At 34.6% G+C, this 23,692-nt stretch overlaps 1 protein-coding gene across 3 annotated transcripts in view; it reads right to left on the bottom strand.

The window, feature by feature from the left end:
- LOC149806506 (oxysterol-binding protein-related protein 9-like) overlaps window positions 1–23,692 on the bottom strand; it is a 99,579-nt gene that overhangs the window by 10,700 nt on the left and 65,187 nt on the right. For all 3 annotated transcript variants that reach the window (XM_089954016.1, XM_089954027.1, XM_089954022.1), the window contains 9 exons: window positions 18,636–18,733; window positions 15,868–15,897; window positions 12,750–12,912; window positions 12,148–12,316; window positions 10,584–10,668; window positions 9,440–9,614; window positions 5,894–5,990; window positions 4,578–4,700; window positions 944–1,035 (listed from right to left, as the gene is read on the bottom strand). In XM_089954016.1, coding sequence (XP_089810142.1) covers window positions 944–1,035; window positions 4,578–4,700; window positions 5,894–5,990; window positions 9,440–9,614; window positions 10,584–10,668; window positions 12,148–12,316; window positions 12,750–12,912; window positions 15,868–15,897; window positions 18,636–18,733 — 1,032 coding nt within the window. The remainder of the gene's footprint in view (window positions 1–943; window positions 1,036–4,577; window positions 4,701–5,893; window positions 5,991–9,439; window positions 9,615–10,583; window positions 10,669–12,147; window positions 12,317–12,749; window positions 12,913–15,867; window positions 15,898–18,635; window positions 18,734–23,692) is intronic.

The following is a 23,692-nucleotide window of genomic DNA, read 5'->3' as shown; positions in this document are numbered from 1 at the left end:
TAGATCTGAAACAAATGAAATTATCTTTTGCACCCCATTTATGACCGACCAATGATAACAGTAATGTTATCGAACCAGTGGAGCCATCATCATCCAAAGATAAGAAACATACAGCTGGCTACATTTTCAAAAAGAAGTCAAGTCGGTTCTTGGTCCAGAACATGATCTTAAACACCTTTAGGAATAGGCTTGGGACTGAGTAACAGAAATCTGATGCTTATCAAGATTGATGGGGGAAGACAGAAGTATCTTCAATTTTGAGGAAACTTTGAAGAAATGGAAGAAAACAGAAGAGAGAAGAATCTATGAACTTAAAAACATGAAATGATTTGTTAAATTGTGAACAGTTTACTGAATCAGGGTTACATTCAGAAGAGTTCCTCATTGAAAACACGGCAAGATGTTTGGGATAAACTCTTCTCTGCCTGCTAGTCAGATTAATACATTCATGTCACTATTACTTAGTGTAATGTTTTCTTGTATTAAAATATTTAGAAAACATGCCTTGGCTTTAGTTACATTATATAACTAATATTTTTTTTCGTGTATTTAAACGATATAATTATTTGTACAAATTACTGAAGACTGATCATCAGCTTGAATAGGACTCATAGGTTTGGATTTTGACTCACTGTTTTTTGCACTGATGAGTCAAATGACTTGCATGAAGCCATTTGTAGATAAAACAATGAATGTTTACACACAAAAAACCACCATTGTTTGTTGGGTCAAATGTATGGTTTGTAGCAATGACAAAATCCATGAAAACTATCACCCCATGCAAACTGGTATAGGAAAAAAAAACAGTGACATGACATCACAGCTTCAATATTAAGATGAAACCCTGATCTAATTTATTGAGTAAACTTTTTATTTTAAAAGGTAAAAATTCTTAAAAATAAGTACATACTATGGATACTGGGAATACTAGTTGAGTGATTACCTGCGTGACTCAAACTCAGTCTGGCTATCAGAAGGTTTGACCTTCTTTTTCACTACTGGGATCTTACATGTGTCAACAAAGACTTCATTCATCTGAAGAATAGAAAGAATGCAAAGTGTCAACAAAACTCTTTCTAAAAATAGCTTTGATTAAAGACTTCTGTCTCATTAGCTAGAACAATAAAACTGTCAAAGTCCCCTAGGGGTTTGACCTTGGGGGCCCTTGAGACTCCAGCTGCTATGTCAAATAATTTAATTCACAGAGGTCATATTTTCTGTGTGCTCATGATATGTCTGATTCCCCATGACAACCCCTTTTGTAGGGTTCTATCTGCAAACAGAGTATTGACTCTGTTAAGCAGATGCAGTGTTTGATTGAAGCAAAGACGCATGAAAAGTGTGACCACATAGGCTAACTGAACTGTTAACATTCACTCATTTGCATGGTTAAATAAGCAGTTACACATTTGCACTCATTTGCATAGTTACTCAGATCTTTAGATGTTGATGTTATCATAGAACAGATGAGATTTGAGTTATCAAAATTCTTCTCTTAATTTGTTTTTACTTACTCCATCTATATACTGGAAACATCAGAATTCTGACAATAAAAATGAAATGAATGTGCTGATTCAGGTCAAAATGATAATTCTGTATTTTTCAGAAGAAATTATTTCGTTTATTTCTCATGATTTAAGTCAAGTTTACTGCTACTTTTAGATACTGTTGATTACAGGTGTGTTCAACAGTAATCACAATGCATTTTATATGATGTTTATTTCTAATAAATGATTATCTTTGATGAAAACATTATACAAGCCTTGTATGCCTAATCTGACAAAAGGGGAATTAACTCACATTCAAACGGAATAACACAATTCTACACATGAAATACTTTCCATGACATTAATTGAAAGTGTATGTGAATGCAAACAATAAAAGGCCTACTTTTAATGTGTAACTATGTATTTATCTCCTGTAAATAAATACACAACTAAGTTAATATAAAAAATAGATAGAAGTTTTAAAAGTTTTCAGGAAGACACAAGGAAAACTGGGGACATCTCAAGATTGTGGTCAAACTCTCCAAAAAGTGAATCAGTCCCCCGATTTATGAGAATGAAGCGTCCAGGAGTCCTCATTCAGAAAATATGTCAAGTCACTAAATCTGCAAAATATTTATGAGGGCATGGTACACTTGCAATATATGCAGAGCATTTGTCATTGTATTTTCAATGTAAAGCATATGTTTCTATGTTTTCATAGAAGGTGTTATGTATATTTAATCTGTATTGTGTGCTTGACCTTTGTCCATAACTGAATGCAGACATTTAGCCTAACTGACTATTCTCATTGTTTTGACATGTTTGTACATTATAAATAAGTTGTAACTGATATTGTATTCAAGCTCTAGACTTATTTACAAACACAGTATGTCCTGGAAGCAAACTTGTGACCCACATCCTGGTCATTTTATTGTGGCTTAGGTTTTGTTTATAAAGTTCTAAATAACATTAGCCATTACTAGTCATCGGAATCATTTTCAGTTGTTTTCAAATATAATCCAAGAGGAATCAGTTTAAAAATTGTTCAATGGAACTACAAAGTGCTCATGAACTGTTTGTACTAAAACTATTCTTGATTATTGTGTATTCATTCAAAGATATTATTTATATAAAATTGTAATAAATCAAGACTATTTGTACATCAGCTCATTCAAGACTAGTGGTGCATTAGCATATTCAATATAAATATTCATTCAGCACACTCTAAACTTTTGAACTTGTGATGGAACATTTGTGATTATATGGGATTTCATTATCAATACTGTAAGTTCTCTTAAATTTCTACTTTGTAACTAAGAGAAATAAATTTATTTGTTGATTTTAATAAACCTGCTGGTTTCGTCTCATTCTGGTATTTATGACCACAGTCATAACAAGGGTTAAATATGGTCAAACAATCTATGGACCAATCATGCTCTGAAATGAAAACCGTAGAGAAATTTTATAAAACTGCATCTGTCAATGTGAGATCTTCAACTTGCCAACTGTGCTAATTTTTTATGGGAAATAAAACGAAGTACATGGATCTTGAAAAAATCTATTTTTCATTAAATTCTTAAGCGAGAGATATAAAACTGTTTGTATGACAAAAACTGAAAGATTTAAACCATCAAATAGACAGAACTGTACCATGATAATAACAAAGCATTATTTGCAAAGAACTATTACACAAATTGTGTGTACCATAATGAGAAAGAATAAAACTTTAAACAAATCAGAGTAAACAACTTGTTATCAAAGAAATCAATGAAACAATTCCTGTTTTCTGTGTGTGTGTGTGTGTTTTGGATTTTTAATGTAGTTATAAAAATTGTTTTAGTCATAGCGCTACGATGTTTGTAGCATTTCAGTTTATAGTGATGTCTAGTACTGGTGCATCATGCCACAGACACGTAGCATGATGTCCCACCCAGTGACATTATCCTGATACCAACCAGTCCTAACACTAACCTCTCTTAATGCTGAGCACCTAGTGTTGTTGTTGTAGTAGGGTTTAATGCCATTTTTCAGTACACGATAGGTTATACATGGCGGCCAGTATTAATGGTGGAGGAAGAACCTGGGAAAACCCCCGGAAAGAACCACCGACCCACAAGAAGCTACTGGCAAGCTTTCTCACATACCCACATTGGCTGAATCGGAGACTCGAACCCACGCAGACAGAGGTGAGATGGCAGTGATTCATAAACGAGAGTGCTTTAAACCACTCGGCCACTTGGGGCCCCGAGCACCTATTGAGGCAGCTGTTAGTAAAAAATGTGTCTTTGGTATGACTTGGCTGAGGATCGCACCCATGTCCTCCTGCATCTGAGGAGGATGCTCTAAACACTAGGCCACCGGAGCAGTCAACATCCTTGTTCTAATACCTTTCAAAAGTTTTCACAAAACATGAATTGTAAGACTTGTGCTATCAGTTTGTGAAAACTAAGAGAAAAAAACTTTTATATTATAGAAATCTGGATCTCCACAATATATCACAGTCAGATTTATATCCAGAAGTACCGAACCCTCAACATAGTCCATCAGTCATTTAGACCACTACTGAATGCAGAAGTACCGAACCCTCAACATAGTCCATCAGTCATTTAGACCACTACTGAATGCAGAAGAAGTGAACTCTCAACATAGTCCATCAGTCATTTAGACAGCTACTGAATGCAGAAGTGAACCCTCAACATAGTCCATCAGTCATTTGGACAGCTATAGCATGCAGAAGTAACAAACTCCTTAACATAGTCCATCAGTCATTTATCAAACTATAGGATGTAGAAGTACTGAACTCCTCAACATAGTCCATCAGTTGTTTAGATAGCTATATCATGCAGAAGTAACAAACTTCTCAAGATAAGTCTATCAGTCAGTTCGATAGCTATAGCATGCAGAAATACAAAACTCATCTACACAGTCCACTGTCCATCAGTCATTTAGATAGCTATAGCATGCAGAAATACCAAATTCCTCAACATAGTCCATCACATTCAGATTTAGACAGCCACAGGATGCAGAAGTACCCAGATTCCACAGAAACAAGATTAACCCAACAGTAGATGTCAAATTTTTTATGCTTACTCCAGTATCATACTTGGCCCACATGACACCGTTCCACTCTCCTTCTATAGTACAGAAAGGTTTCTTCTCATTAGGGGCCATAATATTCCCTGTTATTCGATGTTTCTTCCCACCATAAAATGGCTGAAATGAAAATGTCCAATTAAACTGGCAGAAAATGTCTGTATACACACTCAATTATTATGCAAGTTATGCAACAGTTCTGATACCAAACATTAAACCAATTTGAACATGACAGCAAGATCTGGACCCAGAGATGGACTTAACAGTAGAGACCTATTGGAATAATTCAAGAATAAGGTATCTGCTTGCAATTAACTTGATTACTGTATTGCTGACACTACCAAAAGAAATTATGTTGCCTTCATAATATAAGAGACCAAGAAGTTAACAATCTATGAATATTTGATCTTTCATTAAATATTCACACATTAAAATCTATATCCTGTACTAGGTATACCACAGGCATGCAACTCTATCTTTAAATAGATAAATATGGTAAAACATGAATCAGAGCTGTATAATGAATCATTCCCACAAAACCTGATTATCCAACATTATTTTGGTTAATTTTTTATAGTCAGTGATTAGTATCAACTTCTTGAAATAAGGTAATGTCTCAAGGATATTGGATACAGAATGACTATGTAGTTTAGCAAAATCAACCTCATCATTAACCCTTATTTTCACATGTGTATAAATTATATGTCATCTGTATCATTAAGCATTGAAGTATATAAAATGTTACCTATTTGATTAAGTCTTGTAAGAACAGAAGTATACAATATATATTACCTGTATCATTAAGTCTTGTATGTATAAAAGAAAATATATATTATCTGTATCATAAAATCTTATCTGCTTATATGTATATAATATCTGTATCATTAAGTCTTGTATGTACTGAAGTCTATTATATATATATATATATATATATATATATATATATATATATATATATAATACCTTTTAGCCTTAAATGCACAGAAGTATACAATATATATTATTAGTATCATTAAGTCTTGTATGCATGTAAGTATATAAAAAATTTTACCTGTATCATTAAGTCTTATATGCATAGAAGTATACAATATATATGTTACCTGTATCATTAAGTCTAATAGGTATAGAAATATTTAATTTTCATAGGCACTTAAAATTCATGGATTGGGAAGTTTGTTCTGCTATTCTGCTGAATTACGTTTTATTTGGCACATAAATCAGCAAAAACTGGTGCTCCATGAAAAATAGCAAATTTACAATCTGTATCCAACAAAAACAAAATATTATTTCTATTTCTTTATTAACAGAATTACCTTTGTAAGGAATTCTACAGTAGCACTGTATCCTGTTTTGACACATGAAATGGTAACTTTCCCTCCCATCTCAATCCATGGGATTGTTAAAATGGATCTGCAATGTAATTATGAATTAAATTTATCGAATGAGTTGACAAAAATGTTAGAAATACAAACCTATACAAATGGCATGAAATAAGGTAAACATTTAATTTTAAAAGATGACATACTTTTTTATGATGTATACCTGGTACCAGGTTAACAGTAAAGATACAAATTAACTGACTTTAAAATGAATCATTACTTCCAACCCAAAATACTTAAGAGATTTAATATACGTTAATATAGAATTATATTTGAAAATAGGCCATTGTTTGTGAAAGTTTATGAGACATTCAGTGTGTGACCAATGACCATAGAATATATGAGTTTCAATATTTCCTTACACCAATGTTGTCTTGTTGGTGTTTCAGATAGTGGACATTATAATCCTTGTGAGAATGGCAACAGAACCAACCATATTATGAACTGTGTCAAAGTTCTTAAAGTCTCATAAAACACATCAGACATCAAGAGCACAGCATATGCAATTTAAAAATGCTGGCAATAAATATAAAATACTTAAAAAGCTAATTTCATTCCAATGACTTAAACATCTTTTTGTTCCATGAAGTCTAATATTTCATAAGTTTTTCTCTGTTTTAGGTTCTGTTGTAACTTTTGCCCAAAATTTCTTTTTGAGTCATTCTTAATCTTCTATTTTTTGTTATGTCCATGGGTTGCTCTTACAGACCCCATTTCTATGCAGTTCTCAAAAGCATTATCTCCTTAGAACCTACCAACTTTCAGTCTACTGGTCAGAAAATGCAATAAATAAGATTGTTATCCAACCTTCACCTGTGTGTATATTATTTTTATGAATCAATTTGTTTGATATAATGCAACTAGCAAAGGCTGTTCCATTCAAACATACATGGTACCCAGGGAAGGAAGCTTAAAAAAAATACATGCTAGGGCACTTTGATTTCAGAGAGTTCATATTAAAATCGTAAAAACATTCTAAATTCTATGGGCGAGTACCCCACTTTAAAAGTGCTTTCCATGGGTCCCATGTATGTTTTAATGGAACAGCCCTAACAGCATAGCAGAGATTTCTACCCCATTCTCACTTGAAGTAATGCCTCTGACTCCATTTTATGATTAGCTGATTGCTGATTGGAATATAACAGAACATCAGCTGATTGCTGATTGGTCATTATCAGGACATCAGCTGATTGCTAGTTGCCCAACATGAGGACATTCAATAACAAACATGGCTATCACGAGAACTACAGATCTTAAACTACAATTCTCAAATATGTTGAATTTTCTGTACTAAATAAAAGATATATGTAGTGAAACCAAGCAATAGCACTCTCTGTTGTAGCACAAATTCAGATATAACATGACTGTGGCATGGGTACAGAAATTTTGTATATTTGTTCATTCTTAAAAACAAACGATTTTTTTAAAAGCACAAAAACTATTTTGTAAAATGTTAATTATTTTTTTGGGGAAGAGAGTGCATATGAATTTGGATATAAAACTATCATAGAGTGGCTCATTAGATTTCAAAATAATTTCACCAATTTCTTGAGCAAGTGCAAAGTTTTGTGCCAAAATAAACAAGAGTTTGATTTAATAATTTGGCAAGATGTAATGTTTTCTTTGAGTAAAAACTCTTATGACTGCATCTTTCTTGATAGGAATAAAGATATTAAAGGTTTCTATGAGTGAAGTTTAATTTCAAATGTGTCAGAAGCTGATCACTGCCCTTTCAGCTTAGCTAGTTTTGAGAGAAAGCTGATTAAAAAGCTGATTAGTGTAAATCCTATTATTACTGAAAGACGAACAATAAAGCCAGCAAGTCTCCTCAGTTTATCTTCAATGCATTCGAGTACAATCTCAAAGGAAAGAAAAGATTCTCATTCAAATTTAGAAATTAAATTTCACTAACTGCTAATTTATCAAAGTTAAGCTCACTACTAAAGGTTCTTCAAATTATTGGCATGATTTATAAAAAAAAAAAAAAGAAAACAAAAACAAAGAGATGAAAAAGCTAGCATCATGGCTATGTGGTGTAATTCACTGTCATGCAGTTCAATGACCAGTGAATATTATTTTGTATGTACTACACAAATAAACCAATTGTTCCTTAAGAATTATTATTATCACTGTGTTAGTTCAAACAAATAGAGGTCAAAGTGTTAGTGGGTATTTACAATGGACAATGGAATAGAAAAAAATAAAGCTTTTACTGTTCAAGCTTGAAGACCCCGACAGTACCAAGTACAGGGTCAAACAAATGCAATTAGCTTCAAGATTTAGTGTTCACAAGTCAAACAATGTAGTGGTCTAAAAATGCTTCTTACTTTAATTTATAAATTAATAAAATTACCTACCATTTTAAAGGAATACAAGATATCTGCTCAATCAGCCATTATACATACCAAATGAAGCAAAGTTTATGGATCAAATTGTCGGCAGTTTTCTCCACACACGTGTAAAACAAAAACAACCCCATTTGTCTTAACCCTTTTTCTTCTAGCTTCAAATCATTCACAAATACACAAGAAACTGTCCTCCCAGTGTTAACACTGATTCGAACAAAGCCATTTAAGTTTGAGGGTGGAGGGATGGCTAATATAATCACATATTCTACTATCTGCTTTCTGCTCTGCAGTGAAGCAAAGTCATAGCTATCAAACAAATGTTTTAATGAATACTAGGTTTAGTTTATTTATTTTTCCTCTGTTCTTTAGAGAATGACTCATTTTTTAAGAAACTCACTCTGAACTCACACCATTCACTGGTTTGTGCCCAAACTGGGTTAAGGCAGTTTACATGCTCACACACTGCAAAGTTCTCATTACAAACACATCATGAGATCAATTCCTTTGACCCTCTGTAAGAATTTTCAACTAAGTACATGTGCTTTTCAAGGGTAAAACCAGTTTCTTTTTTAGAAACTCTGTGTCTGAATAAAGCATTTTATTGTCAATCAGAAATCAGACCCTTTCTAGATGTCCAGCAAAAATGAATTTTGCAGATAAAAAACTATTTTATTAATTTGTGAGAAAAGTATTAGCAAGAAATTAAATGTCAGGATTAGAACAGACCTAGCAATTTTTTTTTATTACAGAAATTATGCTTATTTGTGCACATTTCTGATGGCATTTTTATTGATAAAAACAGGTTTGACTGGTGAGTACACATACTCAACTATTTGTGCTTATATTACAGATTTTGCATACATATAAATAAATACTAAATACGTAACAACTGTTTTAAGTATTTCTTGCTTAACTTGGAACAAGCTAATAGCTGTGTCATCCAGTCCATAGTATTGTGCCCACTTCTATCAAACTCATTTTTGGGAGGAGGGAAGAGTAAGTAATACATTATTTTTTTCAGCTTAATAACTTGGTTGGTTACATAGCATGGTCATGTTTTGTGGACCATGACCATCGTGTTATAGCAGGTTGACACTGTATAATGATGCAAAACTATTATGATTAACATTACCTTCCATATCCATTTGGAAATGTGAGGATGTACTCCTCATCATGGTCTATTACAGATAATACAGCCTGTCCAATCATGTGAACTCCTATTGACAGGCCCAGGAATTTCGACTTGGTCCATATGTAGCCATCCAGGGACAATCGGCTGTTAAAATGCTCTGCATAGAATGCTGATACTGAAAAATGTACAACGCTTTTATCCTCATGTTTTCTGAAGAAAAGGTATGGAGAATTTATTATATTGCCATTGTGAGATTGTGTTCGTGCATGAATAATATTGCAAAGCTCAAACTACAATGTTAAAAGTGGAGACATCATACACCTGGATATGATTGGAGTGATTTGCACAGCCACAAATGGTTTGAGAGTTCTGACTTGATTTCCACAGTTAGAGCTTCAGACTGGGGACTACTCTGCTGCGATGATGGGGAGGTTTGAGCTTGGCTATAAGAACTATTTTACTAAGGTAGGTTGGTGGGTGGAGCTAAACTTAACTGAAAAAGCATGGCAATATCCAGATACGTATTGCATTGTTATAAAATCGAATATCGTCAATGATATGTTTTATAACTCCAATTAATTCTGTACACAGCACATGTCCAATTTTTATCTTGATCTACATTAATAGTAATGCTTTTAGTGCCTCTACTTCTGAAGTTCACACAACTATATTTTATTTTGCATTTCAAAGACAAAAGATAGTGTAGATATATTTTATCACATTATACTTGTATGTGACTATTCTATGACAGAAAATATGGGGGACAAATCACACACACACCTTTTTCTGAATATACAAGGGAATTAATGAACAAATAAAGATAATTCTTGAAAATATAATATACGACTTTACTCATTCTGTTGAATTTTGGCACATTTTTATAAATAAGTGCAAATCTTGTAGCATATAATACACCTGGTTATAAACTTTATTTGTGCTCATTTATTATTAAAGCAATGTCAGTGAACAATTTGCTTACAATAAGAGTCTGACACTTATAAAAAAAACACAGGCAGAGAGAATGGCATTGTGACTGAAAAATACACCAAAATAAGAGACAAACAGAAATAGAGACAAAGAAAAGTGACCACTGGAAGATAGAAATGTAAACAGAAAAAATATAGTCAGACAAACAGACACATACTTGGAGGATGATGTGATACTTGTTCAGATATAAAAGAAAGATTTTCTTTTGTCCCCCAGGGAATAGGTCCATCTTCAACTTTTTCCTTGTAGAATAAAAAAAAACATTAGATTGGAAATGTTTTACTAAAAGAATATTAGCTACATGATTAAAAAGAAATTATTCCTGCAAATGACAAATTTAAAGATTTATCAAGCACGCTGATCTTTATGTAGAAACAACAGGATCCCTTCTCCAATCCATAAATTAGGTACCAACCAAATGTCACTTTGAACTAAACCATGAAAATTGATACCAACAAATTAAAAAAAGTATACCATATTTAAAAGAAGCTATTTAAGACAGATGGCAAATACAGTTATAATTGTATAAAGTTAAAATAATTTATACAATTTATTTTTGTAGAAAAATATTACTTAACTAGTACAAAATAAAACTGCAAACAAAAGAATACTGTGCACACACAGAAAACTGTAGAAACAGCACCTTAGTGGCATTAAGCACATAATGAAGGGTATAGAAATAGCAGTTGTGTGACATCAAGTACACAATGAAAACTGTAGAAACAGCAACTGAGTGGCATTAAGCACATAATGAAGGGTATAGAAATAGCAGTTGTGTGACATCAAGTACACAGTGAAGAATGTAGGAAGAGCAGTTGTGTGACATTATACACACACAGATGAGTGTAAGAAAAGCAGTTTTGTGATATGCAAACACTACAGGAAAAGCAGTTGTGTGACACACACAAAGACAGTAGAAAGAGCAGGCATGTAACATGCACACACAGAAGAGTAGGAAGAGAACGTGACGTTTTGCACACACAGAAGAATGTAGGAAGCGCTGCTGTCTGACATGCAAAGAGGATACAAAGTTGTGTGATGTTATGCATACACTGTAGGAAGTGTAGGAAGAGCAGTTATGTGATATTATGCACACACATAGTAGAGTGTAGGAAAAGAAGTTGTGTGACATTATGCAGACATACATGAGTGTAGGAAGGGCAGTTATGTAATATGATGCACACATTAAAAGTGTTGGAAAAGCAGTTATATGACATAACACACAGAAGAGTGTAGGAAGTTGAGTGACATTATGCACACATTTAAAAGTGTAGGAAGAGCAGTTGTGTGATACTATGCAAGCTAGTGTGTAAGAAGAGCATTTGTGTGATATGATGCACACACACAAGAGGACGTAGTTAAGTTGTGTGACATTGTGCACACATTGAAGTGTTGGAAAAGCAGTTGTATGACATTATCTGCAAAAAGAATAGTGTTGGAAGAGCAATTGTGACACATTATGCACAAACGAAGGTGTAGGAAATTGTGTGACATTATACACACAAGAAGAGTGTAGGAAGTTGTGTGACAGTATGTACTCACAGAAGGACAGGCATATTCAATGTGTACATCATCAGATCATATTCCCAATCAAAACCCAAAGTTTTGGAGTCTCCATCTTAAATGGTGTTGGAGCAATTACAAGACATTAAGTATACACACAGATCAGGATCACATACTCCTTACATTTTTTCAAAGAGCATTGTGATAATGAAACTCACAGAGGAAGAGGGTCTCCCAGGAACATTATAGAAACACTGGAAGGTCTCTCCTAGTATCGGGTTGTAAGGCTTTTTGGCAACTTCACTGCTTTTTCCAGCATGAAACATTGAAAGGTACCAGCGTACAACCTGCACCATTCTGTCTCTTGGGGTCTTCATATCACAAATTCTATATTAAAATAAATAAAATTCAGTTTCCATAAGCCTAACAAGGAAGTTTTATAGTTTTAGATCAATATACACTCTGATCTTATTATGTACTAGTAGTCTTACAAGATGAAACCAACATACACTTTAGTCTTATGAAGAAATAGTAGTTTTAACCGATGAAACCAATGTTCACACTGCTCATATGAAGGACTTAACAGATGAAACCCAACATACACATTGGTCTAATGAAGAAATAGTAGCCTTAACAGATAAAACCAACATACACTCTGGTCTTAGTCTTGTAATTTTAAAAATGTCATGAACTTGCACTTTGGTTTTGTGAAGAACCAGTAGCCTCAGAAGATGAAACCAACACACACTTTAGCCTAATGAAGAATTAGTAGCCTTAGTAGATTTCTGTCCAGTAGACAAGAAAATCAATATTGACTTACTTGACAAAGAGATCAGGATGTGAGAAGAAGTCTGCATACATCTCAAGCAGTGATCGTCGTTCCAGTATAAATGTGGGTAAAACGACCTTTGTCAGGTCCATTCCAATGCGGACCTGGGATAGGAGGTGGGTGATGATACTTCCATGTTTCTCTAGAGAACCCACTGAAACATATATACAGATCCACAAAATATTTTATTCCAAGATGGTTGAAAAACAAACAAGTTTGATATAGCCTAGGGAAAAACTGAGGAAATTAGGCTCAGACATAAACATTCATGCCACATTATTTAATTATGTCCTCAAGTCAGAACTAAACAACAATGAATTTTATATTTATTAAATAGTTAGTCCATGCAAGATAAATGGATATGTAATAAAATTAAGACATTTTTTCTGTCACATAATGCACTGCACATCAGGGTCTACGCTGCTTGTGTAACTTCTTATTTTAGTGATATCTTGCAGTTACATACATGACAAAATGGTAAATGTAATTCATGTTCATGAAGTGTTTCTTTTCCCTGTGAACAAATTACAATACCACAAACTGCTTCAAATCTTAGGAATCTATGTTGTGGCTATCAACAAAAGGCTCAAGTGGCCTGATATTGCTCACCTGGCTAATACATCTAATGACTCTCCATTAAACAGGGCTCATGTAGTATTTTAAGAACACAATCCAAGAAACCTGTCTCCCAAACTTTATATCAAGTCAGTTTTACCTATTTTACTACAGTTTGATCAAATTCATTTCCAAAATTAAATGCATATTTAATATGTGCAGATATTAATCATAAATGAACACATCATAAATCCTGATAACATTAATCTATTTCAACCAAGTTTGATCAAAATATAGTCTCTAAAAAGGAAACAACCTTAGCCAATCAGACGTAAGATTACTTCATTAATATGTAAAGACTCACTTATTACAGGATCTCTCTTCAGTCCATAATAATATAAGTTTGTTTAACAAGCCTGAGAAGAATCTAACTGAAATTCAGCTGTCAGACTGGCAGCATGCTAAGCCCATCAGATACAAGATTAGTTCATGTGTAGCTCTTGCACATAATATAACTCATCCAGCATTTTGATGATATCAACCAATTTACTAAGTCTGAACAAAAACTGAATCAGAAATATTCACTGGAGTGGCAACAAGCTCTGCTAATCAAAAGCATGATCGCCTCTATATTCTGAAAGAATCTTGTTTATCATGATATGTATCTGATAACGTCATGATAGAAGTCCATAATCCAAGTCAGATAATATGACTCCAGAGAGGTAGCAAGCAATTACCGACACGCTTTGTGCATACTGGATACTGGATGGCAAGTACAGGGCCATAACATACAACTGGCCCCATTGCCAAGCAATTTTAAAACTTGTATACAAATTTATGAAATAAAAAGAATAACATTCTTATGCTAAACTTTGCCCCAGGAAAAAAAACCACTGTCCCACAAAATCTGACCCAATCCATAATATCTGACAAGGTATGTTTCACAGTGTCAAACCAAAGCCAAAGCAACAAATCATGTGTGTCTCACAATCTCCAACCCGAGCCAAGAAGTCTCAATGACCTGCCCCTTTGGTCAAAGTATTCAGTCTTGAACAAAACTTAATTTTACAGAAACCATTATTTTTTTTTTATTAGACATACAATGACCATGACCTCTGGCCTTTAGCTCCCAGAATCTAAAGGTCTCTTTATTACTGTTATTACCTTTATGTTGATAGTAAAAGTTATTATTTTTACCCAATATTTTTAGAAGAAAATTTGGTTTTCTATTTCAGATGTGTTCAACAAACTGAGCAATATGATTAGAAATAAAGGTTTCCTTATTAAAGGCACAGGTATCATCCACAAAATGTGGTCAAGAACAAAAATTATTCTCCAAGAGACGTTTTTCTGGGAGTGACAATAATTCTGACCTGTGACCTTAAACTACAAAATCAATATGCCTCTTCCACATCTTAAGTGAAATACATCCACAAATTTCAGCCACAGTATATTGTTCAGAACTAAAGCTATTTTTTTTCACTCAAAGTGACCTTGATCTGTAATCTTGACCTTTTCCTAATTCTAAGTGCAACCTATCCACAAAGTTTGGTCCAGGTCTTTGTTGCAGAACTAATGTTAATGTCTCTCAAGAACTTTTCTTATTTCAGTCACACTGACCTGAACCTTTAACTTTTAACCCTTAAATGAAGTAAAAGCAATCCAGAAAGGGTTCAGCTCTGTTACATAGAACTAAAGTTATTGTGCAGAATCATTTTTTTTTCTTTCAGCCACAGTGACCTTTAGCCTTCTGATCCCAAAGTTTATAAGCTTCGTTCTTTTGTCAACATGAACTTAAATTTAAGTTTGGCATAGGTAAGTACTGTAGAATTCTAGTCACTGTACATAAAAGGAACACTCAACGGACAGATGGACAGACTGACATGGTCGATGCATAAACAGCTAAACAGGAAAAAATTTATGAGGAGAATGTTTTTAATTTTCTGAAAGGAATACTGAATAACATTAGTAACAATGAACTAGAAAAATCAGAAGAAAATTAACTTTACTAAAATGTCACTATAAAATCAGTTTTGTTTCTTTCTTTTTCTACCCTTTATTTAAGGTAGAGTAATAGTCTTGACCTGATAAGGTAATCTGACCGCTTCACTCTAGGTTTACTATCTTAAAGGACATCATTATCTCCCTGTATCAGTCAATTTTTAATGCTATCAACTGTCTACACCTATTCAATGGAAATGCACATCCTCTAACCATATCTCTCTTGTTTGTCTGTGTTCCTGTATATAGTCACTTATAAGTTGGGTCAGATTGCAAACTACACAGACCCATATATGCAATCACATAATGCACTGGCAGATCATGGTCCATCTTGTTTGATCCAGATATTAGTCCTAACAAACTGCACAGGCCCAGATCTACTGGCACATGAAGCAGATCTAATGCAGTTTGCAGCAGTATCCAACTTATAAGCAAGTATATACAGTAAATATAAGCTGTACAATATATGACATTAAAGTGGAAATATATCAAAGAAAGCCAGCTCAAATAGAATACAGAAGTGTACAAAGGAAAGACAACTGTTGCTACTTACAATCTTCCAAATCAGGCTCATCATACAACTCTGAAAAAAAAAAGCAATATCCCCAACTGGTAAGACATAAAGACATTAAGATATTAAGTCAGACATTAAGACATTAAGACATAAGAAGGAAAACTACTAATAGATATGGACTTGAGATCAAAAAAAGCAATATACCCAACTGGTAAGACATTAAGACATAAGAAGGAAAACTACTAATAGATATGGACTGGAGATAGTTAAGCGATATACCTTTACAGGCATTTGCTGACTTATGAGATTCTGACTTGCACAATTTCATGTTAATGTCATTTCATATACATTTTTTTTATTAAATTTTTTTATGATTAAAAGATAATAACATTATTTATCTAAAACATGAAACAATTAGGATTCATAAAGGGCTAAATGAATAGTATTAAAGTTAATGAATTAAATTCACTGAAAATTAAAGACAGTGAAACCAAAAATTTTGAGTTGCATGATTTGAATTACACGACCCGTTTTGGGGAATGCAATGATCGTGCAAGTCAGGGGTTAGATGTACAGCCTTTACATGCTGTATATACTACTGTGGCATCAGTCAAATCCATCTTTAAACAGAATTGATCAAGATCTGTTGAAACATCAAGCAATGGCAGATCAGGTTCTTCTGTTGTTTGCCATGGATTTGAATTCTATGCAAGTATATATGTACTGGAATTGTAAATGCCTCTGACTGATGGTAAAAGTATGAAATAAATAAATCAGTGTAAAGTTTTCAAGTATATAATTACACTGAATGCTCACAGACTATCTGTAAGAAAATATAATGCAAAGAACCAAAAAGATTATTTTACAGGTTAGAAACAGAGGAGCCTAATGTTTATTTTACATTATAAAGAAATATTTCATGAGCAATGTGGAAACATTGCATTGTCATTAGTGACAACCACAAGTGACCATACAGAAAGTTTCACATTACTAATATATTTCCTCAGTCACTCAAAAGAAAGTATATTTTATTTTTATGACAGATTTTTTTACTTCAAAAGGCTTTCATTTGCCTAATTATCTTCCATTCTTTGCCAATGCAATTAACAACTGCATTTACAAAAAGAAGTTCAGAATTTTACAGTATTATAGGACATAGCCTTCGGACAATTTAAGCATCTTCATAAAATGCTAGAGACTGTGTAAACTGATTAATTAATGAATGTTTTCATGAAAAACTGATGATGTTATTGGTTTAATGCCATTTTTGAGGGGCTTTCCCAAGGGTCAAGTCCATGCGGACAGATGTGAGATGTCAGGGATCTGTAAAGACTTGGACCACTTGGTCACCTGGGGACCCATATGAAAATGGAGATTTTGTTTGTTAATACATTTCTTGCACAGATTGATACAGTGAATACTGCTGCAGTTAGGGACTACAAAACCATCACAGATAGGTTATATCTGACAAATTTCAGAGTGTAAACTTTTTAAACAAAACATTTTAATGATTGTGAATTTAAATTCTTTTAGATTATTTTCTTTTGTTTATTTCTGCATTCAAAATGTAAAATGCATGGCCTTGGCAATGTGCAGTTTAGTTCAGTAACTGATGCTGCACTGAACTTTCAGTTCTCACTTAATTTTGGTTTGCAATCAACCCTCACCTGTCCCCAATTTCTCTATTATTTTCATACATGATTACAAGTGTAATTAGGGGTTAAAATCGATGATGAAACAATCTGATTATTATCCTTACTCAAGACATTTCCCTAAATCTTGTAACATTTGTCATAGCTTGTAACAGTTACTGCATGGGCAATACTGAATATCAAAAAGATATAAGTCATGTAGATTCAGTCATGATCACTTATACAATTCATGAAAACTATATTTTAAAAAGTTAATACTTTAAACCTACTTTCTGTTGTTTGGAGTCCATTTTTAGGCTTTCTCAGTTTTCACCTCCTCCATTGCTTGCATCAATGAACAGTTTTGATATATTTTAAGATCTTTTCATCCAGAATGAGTGAGAGAGAAAGGGAGTAAGTGCGAGAAGAACAAGAAAAACTGAATAGGTTTAAATATGGAAATATGTTACAATAACATACATATGGGCAAACTGATATATTTCAATGGCTCATTATTAAAATATATAATAAATAGATATTATATGCATCATTATATATCATGACTTTGGTTCTCAATTGTTGAACCAATTAACTAGAGCTTTTACTGATCTAAATTTAACCAAAACTGAATTATCCATTGCAACAGTTTAGTTTTGTAGATTTGCATGGGTCAAAAATGACCTTTACTGTGTGTACCCCTTTAAAAACAACACCATGATGTTTAACATGGGCTTCAATATGTCCATGTGGTTTGTGGTTTAGACTTTTTTAACGTAGCTTTAACAATTTTCAGTCATATCGCTATGATGTCTGCAATGTGGCAGTTTAAAGTGATGTCTAGCATTGGGGCATCATGCCACAGACATGTAGCATGATGTCCCACCCAGTTACATTATTCTGACTCTAACCTCTTAATGCTGAGTGTCTAGTGAGGCAGCTGTTAGTACCATTTTTAGAAGTCTTTGGTATGACTCAGCTGGGGTTTGAACCCATGACCTCCTGCATCCAGGGTGGATACTTTAACCATTAGGCCAATGGAGCGGTCTTCAATATGTTCATGAGTTTAACAGGGATATAATGCAGAAAGTTTAACTTTCAGACTAACGCCTATGCATTTCCCTTGCAAAAGAGTTCAAATAACATGAATTAAGTTGACAGCTACATTTTTCTACCTACCATCATAATAGCCATCGTCTTGTGCTATTACTGTGGAAGCCAAAGCTGATGGTCCTGCTTGAAGACTTTTCTGATGTTCCTCAACAGTCAAATATTTCCTATTAAGAGACAGTATGCTATAAATTTATGCAAATAACATGGTTTTAGAGGTGATAATGTATATTAGCTTTAGTGTTGGTTGCTATGGAATCTTGCCATCCAGACACATAAATCTAAACATATCCAAGTAAAATCCTACAAAGCTGATAAAATATGAGTAAGAAATTTTCAGAGGTGTCAAAAATCAAGCAAATGTTGATGAATGCATGATATGCAACATATGATGTAAGACAGAAGCAGTGCAATACCATTAATTCACATAGCCAACAGTCTGATGAGATATAACTTCAACCACACAACACAAAACATATGCATTGCTCAACAAATAAATCGTAATACTATCTGTTAGATGAGCTAAAACTTCAGCAACACAATACAAGAAAGAAGCAGTCTCTGCCATTAACAGACACGACTGTCAGTCAGATGGGCTAAAGCTTGAGCCATAAAACCAACACGAGCTACAAGTTTGCAAATTTGCAAATTGTGATTAGAACATTATTGTGTAATCCATCTTATCCAACTTGATAGCTTTTTAGCACAGTAGATAAAGTCAAGTACCTTATAATTTCATAACTTTTTTAAAATTTAAAACAGTCGAATCTGTCGTATGTGGTCCCCAAGTATTCTGGATCCCCACTAAAAACTGAGTCAATCTTACTATCTTCAAACAATATGTAAACTTAATATGAAACATTTTGGCCAGCTGACTTATCTGGGATGAATATTTGGTTCCCTTTCATGAATTAAACAGACTTGTTTCAGTGTATCTTCTGAGATGAATATTTGCTATGCACTGATTAGACAGGTTTCAGTTACCTACTAAAATGAATATCTGCTTCCCAGTTATGCATCGATTAGACAGGTTCCTGTACATCTACAGTACTTGTTTCATTGAAAATACTTGTCGCTAGTGTACTGTCCTACTTGGATGTAGGAAAGGTCAGATATGCTCTCCTTCATGTTGTTAGAGGCAATTAATGGATGCATGTTATGCAGTGGCTCAATGGCACTGTTCAGGACTTGTGACCAAAAAACAGAAAGATGCCAGTTTGAATCCCACCACTGGATCACACCATGTCAGCTTATGTGGCGTGTCCTTAGACAAGGTATTTTACTTCAGTTGCATTGGCACTAAATAACCTACTAAAGTTGATGTGCCATAAAACACCCAACCAACCCATTCATGATGTCAATGAATACATATTTAATGTTGCCAAAATATTTATTCCCAGACATACCCAGTTTTCTCCGGTTCCAAAACACATTTTTCATTCAATTCATCTTTTAAGAATCGCTGAACATTAACCTCTTGTCTCGAGGTCTTACTATAAAAGCAGTGTCTTAAATTCAAATTTATGCACAGATGCACCTAATGTATACATGTCAAATAGGTAGCACAAAAAAAATTCATATGTTTCTGATAGTCTTACAGGGTTACAGAAAACTGCACAATAAATTTACATTACAACTAAAACAAGAATAGTCTATTTGCTTTCCTGTGTTTGGTTTATTTGCTGTCCTGTGTTTGGTCTATTTGATGTGATGTGTTTGGTCTTTTTGCTGTCCCAAGTTTGGTTTATTTGGTGTCCAGTTTTTGGTCTATTTGGTGACCATGTTGGGTCTATTTGCTGTCCCATGTTTTGTCTATTTGGTGCCCATGTTTGGTCTATCTTCTGTCCCATGTTTGGTCTGACAATAATGAACAAATTCAAGATATTTTCTGACAAATTTCTGTATAAATTTTTCCTGAATATTTAAATCTGTTGCTAAAATTGTTGCCTTATATTTTAATAGTTTGTAAACAAGCACTTTGGAAGAATTACAACACACATATTAATCAGTAGCTTTAATAGCACAAAAAAGTGACTGCTTGCCATGATAACCTGTCATAATGTTCATCTGGTGCTAGCTATTCAACAATTTAACCACAGAAAGCACATGGTTGCTACCTTTTTTGGCCCTTCCCTTCATATGGACTAACAGATGTATTGGATGCATATAACAAAGTCTGTCAGAAGACAGCATGGATTGTCTGTACACCACTGTCAACCAGAAATATTTGATAAAGACCAAAAATGTTCCAAATACTAAGTAAATCCTACTTTACAGGGTATTTAGTTTGTCTTTTTCTTCAAAATTTTGCTCTAGCATTCTAAGTCCATTCTGACAGAATAGCTTACCTTTGTTTGCACAATTAACGAGCACAATTAACAAAATAATTTGTATTGAATTTCTGCAAACAGCAGCAGGTGCATCAGGTAATGCACATAAAGCACTTTGTAACAGCAAATTTGTACTGGAATTTCTGCAAACAGCTGAAACAGTGCATGGGGTAATGCCTACAAAGCACTCTATAACTATGATCTGTATTGCAATTTCTGCAAACGGTAGAAACAGTGCATGGGGTAATGCCTACAAAGCACTCTATAACTATGATCTGTATTGCGATTTCTTGCAAACAGTAGAAACAGTGCATAGGGTAATGCCTACAAAGCACTCTATAACTATGATCTGTATTGCAATTTCTTGCAAACAGTAGAAACAATGCATGGGGTAATGCCTGCAAAGCACTCTATAGCTATGATCTGTATTGCAATTTCTGCAAACGGTAGAAACAGTGCATGGGGTAATGCCTACAAAGCACTCTATAACTATGATCTGTATTGCAATTTCTTGCAAACAGTAGAAACAGTGCATGGGGTAATGCCTACAAAGCACTCTATAACTATGATCTGTATTGCAATTTCTTGCAAACAGTAGAAACAGTGCATGGGGTATTGCCTACAAAGCACTCTATAACTATGATCTGTATTGCAATTTCTTGCAAACTTAGAAGCAGATGCATGGGCTAATGTCTACAAAGTACTCCATAACAGCAATTCACATGACAACTATTCTCAAAGATTGAAAAAACAAAACAGACATATACAAAATAGCTGCTGCGTCAACTGTGCACAAACTTTGATTCTAAACAACTAACTTTAAAAAGGGTCAATGAAGCATGAAATATTATGTAACACTGACCTACTTCTGGAATGATGTCATACTACAATTTATGCTCACAAAGTTATCATCTACATTTGATGTAATACTCATGCACTCAATATAAAGAATCCACAGACAAAACCAAATAACTGTACATTCAAAGTTGTATGATGTGTTGACCATAAAGCAAAAAGATAAAAGATACCACTGAAACATATGAAATGTAGGTCATCATGACCTACTTTTGGGATGAAAGCTTAATTCTCTCCAAGTTGTATCCACAGACTAAACTATAAGACCCTACACATGGGAATGTTCAACGAACATACAGATGGATCGGCAGACAAGGTCAGCATTAATGCCATTCTCACATTTGTTATGAATCACACATACATGCTTGTGTTCTCTGTTCTTAAGGTAAAAAGAAAGCATATTTCAAAATTCTTACCCCCTTGAGCAAATAATGAAACTGAAATTCATATTTTATTAGTCCCATCCTACAAGCAATAAACAAAACCATCAAAACAAACTTTAAATTAATTTTCCATAAATTGCCCAAAATAATCAGTAAAACTGGGTAAATACAAGTATTCAATAAAGTATGACAATATAATTTTAGACACTAAACTGAAATGAACAGTTCCATCCATAAGACAACAAACACAACCTTAAACACAAACTTTATCCTGTCTTTATAGTGCAAACTTTAAGTAAAACCTTGAACTCTTCCCCATAAAATGCAAAACAATTAGTAAAACTGGGTAACAATAAGTATTAAATAATGCCATGCATTTAACCATGATCATACAGTGGTGAAATTTAAATGCATAGTACCTTCATATCAGTCATACTCAAAAACCTTAAAATCAAACTTTAACCCGATGTCTACATTCACTGAAGCCGATACAGATAAAGCAGTGGACATTCAAGGTGCAGAAAACCAAACACATGTATTTTGTTTGATGAAATGGAACCCAATTTTCTCTTATGGGGTTGTCACTATCAACAACTTAGCATTTTAATGTGTACTGGTAATCTCTGCTTGGACATTTATTGTAGCCACCACAGTGGCAACCTTGAAAATCTTATCAACATGGGGTTTTCACAGTCTAGCTGGTCTCACTGGGGGGTGCGTGGCCTGGGCCTGACGTCCCGCTTGCCAAAGGAAAGTGAAGCGTCTCTCATAGCCTCTCCTTCCCAGGTGTAGTGATCGCCGCAGGACCACTGTCTCGCTCTGCGGGGCAGGAGGTTACTTGCATATGGCCTCTCCTACACTATTGTGTCCACAGCAGCACCTTCACGCGGTGCCCCCTGTTTTTAACAGAGCCTGCTGTGTGGCGCGACCGAGTACCCAGTGGTATAACTGGGTGGGCAGACTGGGCTCATTAGCCTTGGCAGGCAACCAGTCTAAGAGAAGGGAAACTCTGACCCCAAACCCGGGCAGATGAAGCTCGTTAGCCTTGTCAGGCAGTTCATCTAGGAGAAGGAAACTCTGATTCAAAACCAACCAAGTCCCATCCATTGGATTATGGCTCCACTGCCTTGTGGATATCTTCGGGAGAAGGAAAGGCTATGGGAGTAAACCCAGACAGAAAATCAGGAGTGGAGCCCCTAAGGCGGCTGGGGGTCGACTACGACCTCCTTCCGGCAGCTCCTGCATCCAAACTGGTGCCAAATGTCATGCTCAGCATTCCTTTGGACCCCACCAGCAAGGACGAGAGGGGGATCCTGACGTCTGGGCAGCCCAGGATCTCCATACTCCACGCCCAGGCTTGCGCCCTGGAGAGGACACTCCAGTCTCGCTACTGAGTGAGGAAACAACACGGAAGCTGACAGTTTACGGGTTATAAGTCCCACCCGATTGGCGTAGGGAAGGGGCGCCACGGGTCAGCTTTGACGGTGGGAGGGACCATCGTGTCCCACTGGCCAACTATCGCCCGCCTCAAGCCGGGCAGCCCTCGGTCAATAAGGTG

The sequence above is a fragment of the Sinohyriopsis cumingii genome, chromosome 1, assembly GCF_028554795.1.
Source record: "Sinohyriopsis cumingii isolate HCF-2022 chromosome 1, ASM2855479v2, whole genome shotgun sequence".
In the NCBI taxonomy this organism is placed as follows: Eukaryota; Metazoa; Mollusca; class Bivalvia; order Unionida; family Unionidae; genus Sinohyriopsis; species Sinohyriopsis cumingii.
This window is presented reverse-complemented; position numbering and strand designations above follow the sequence as displayed.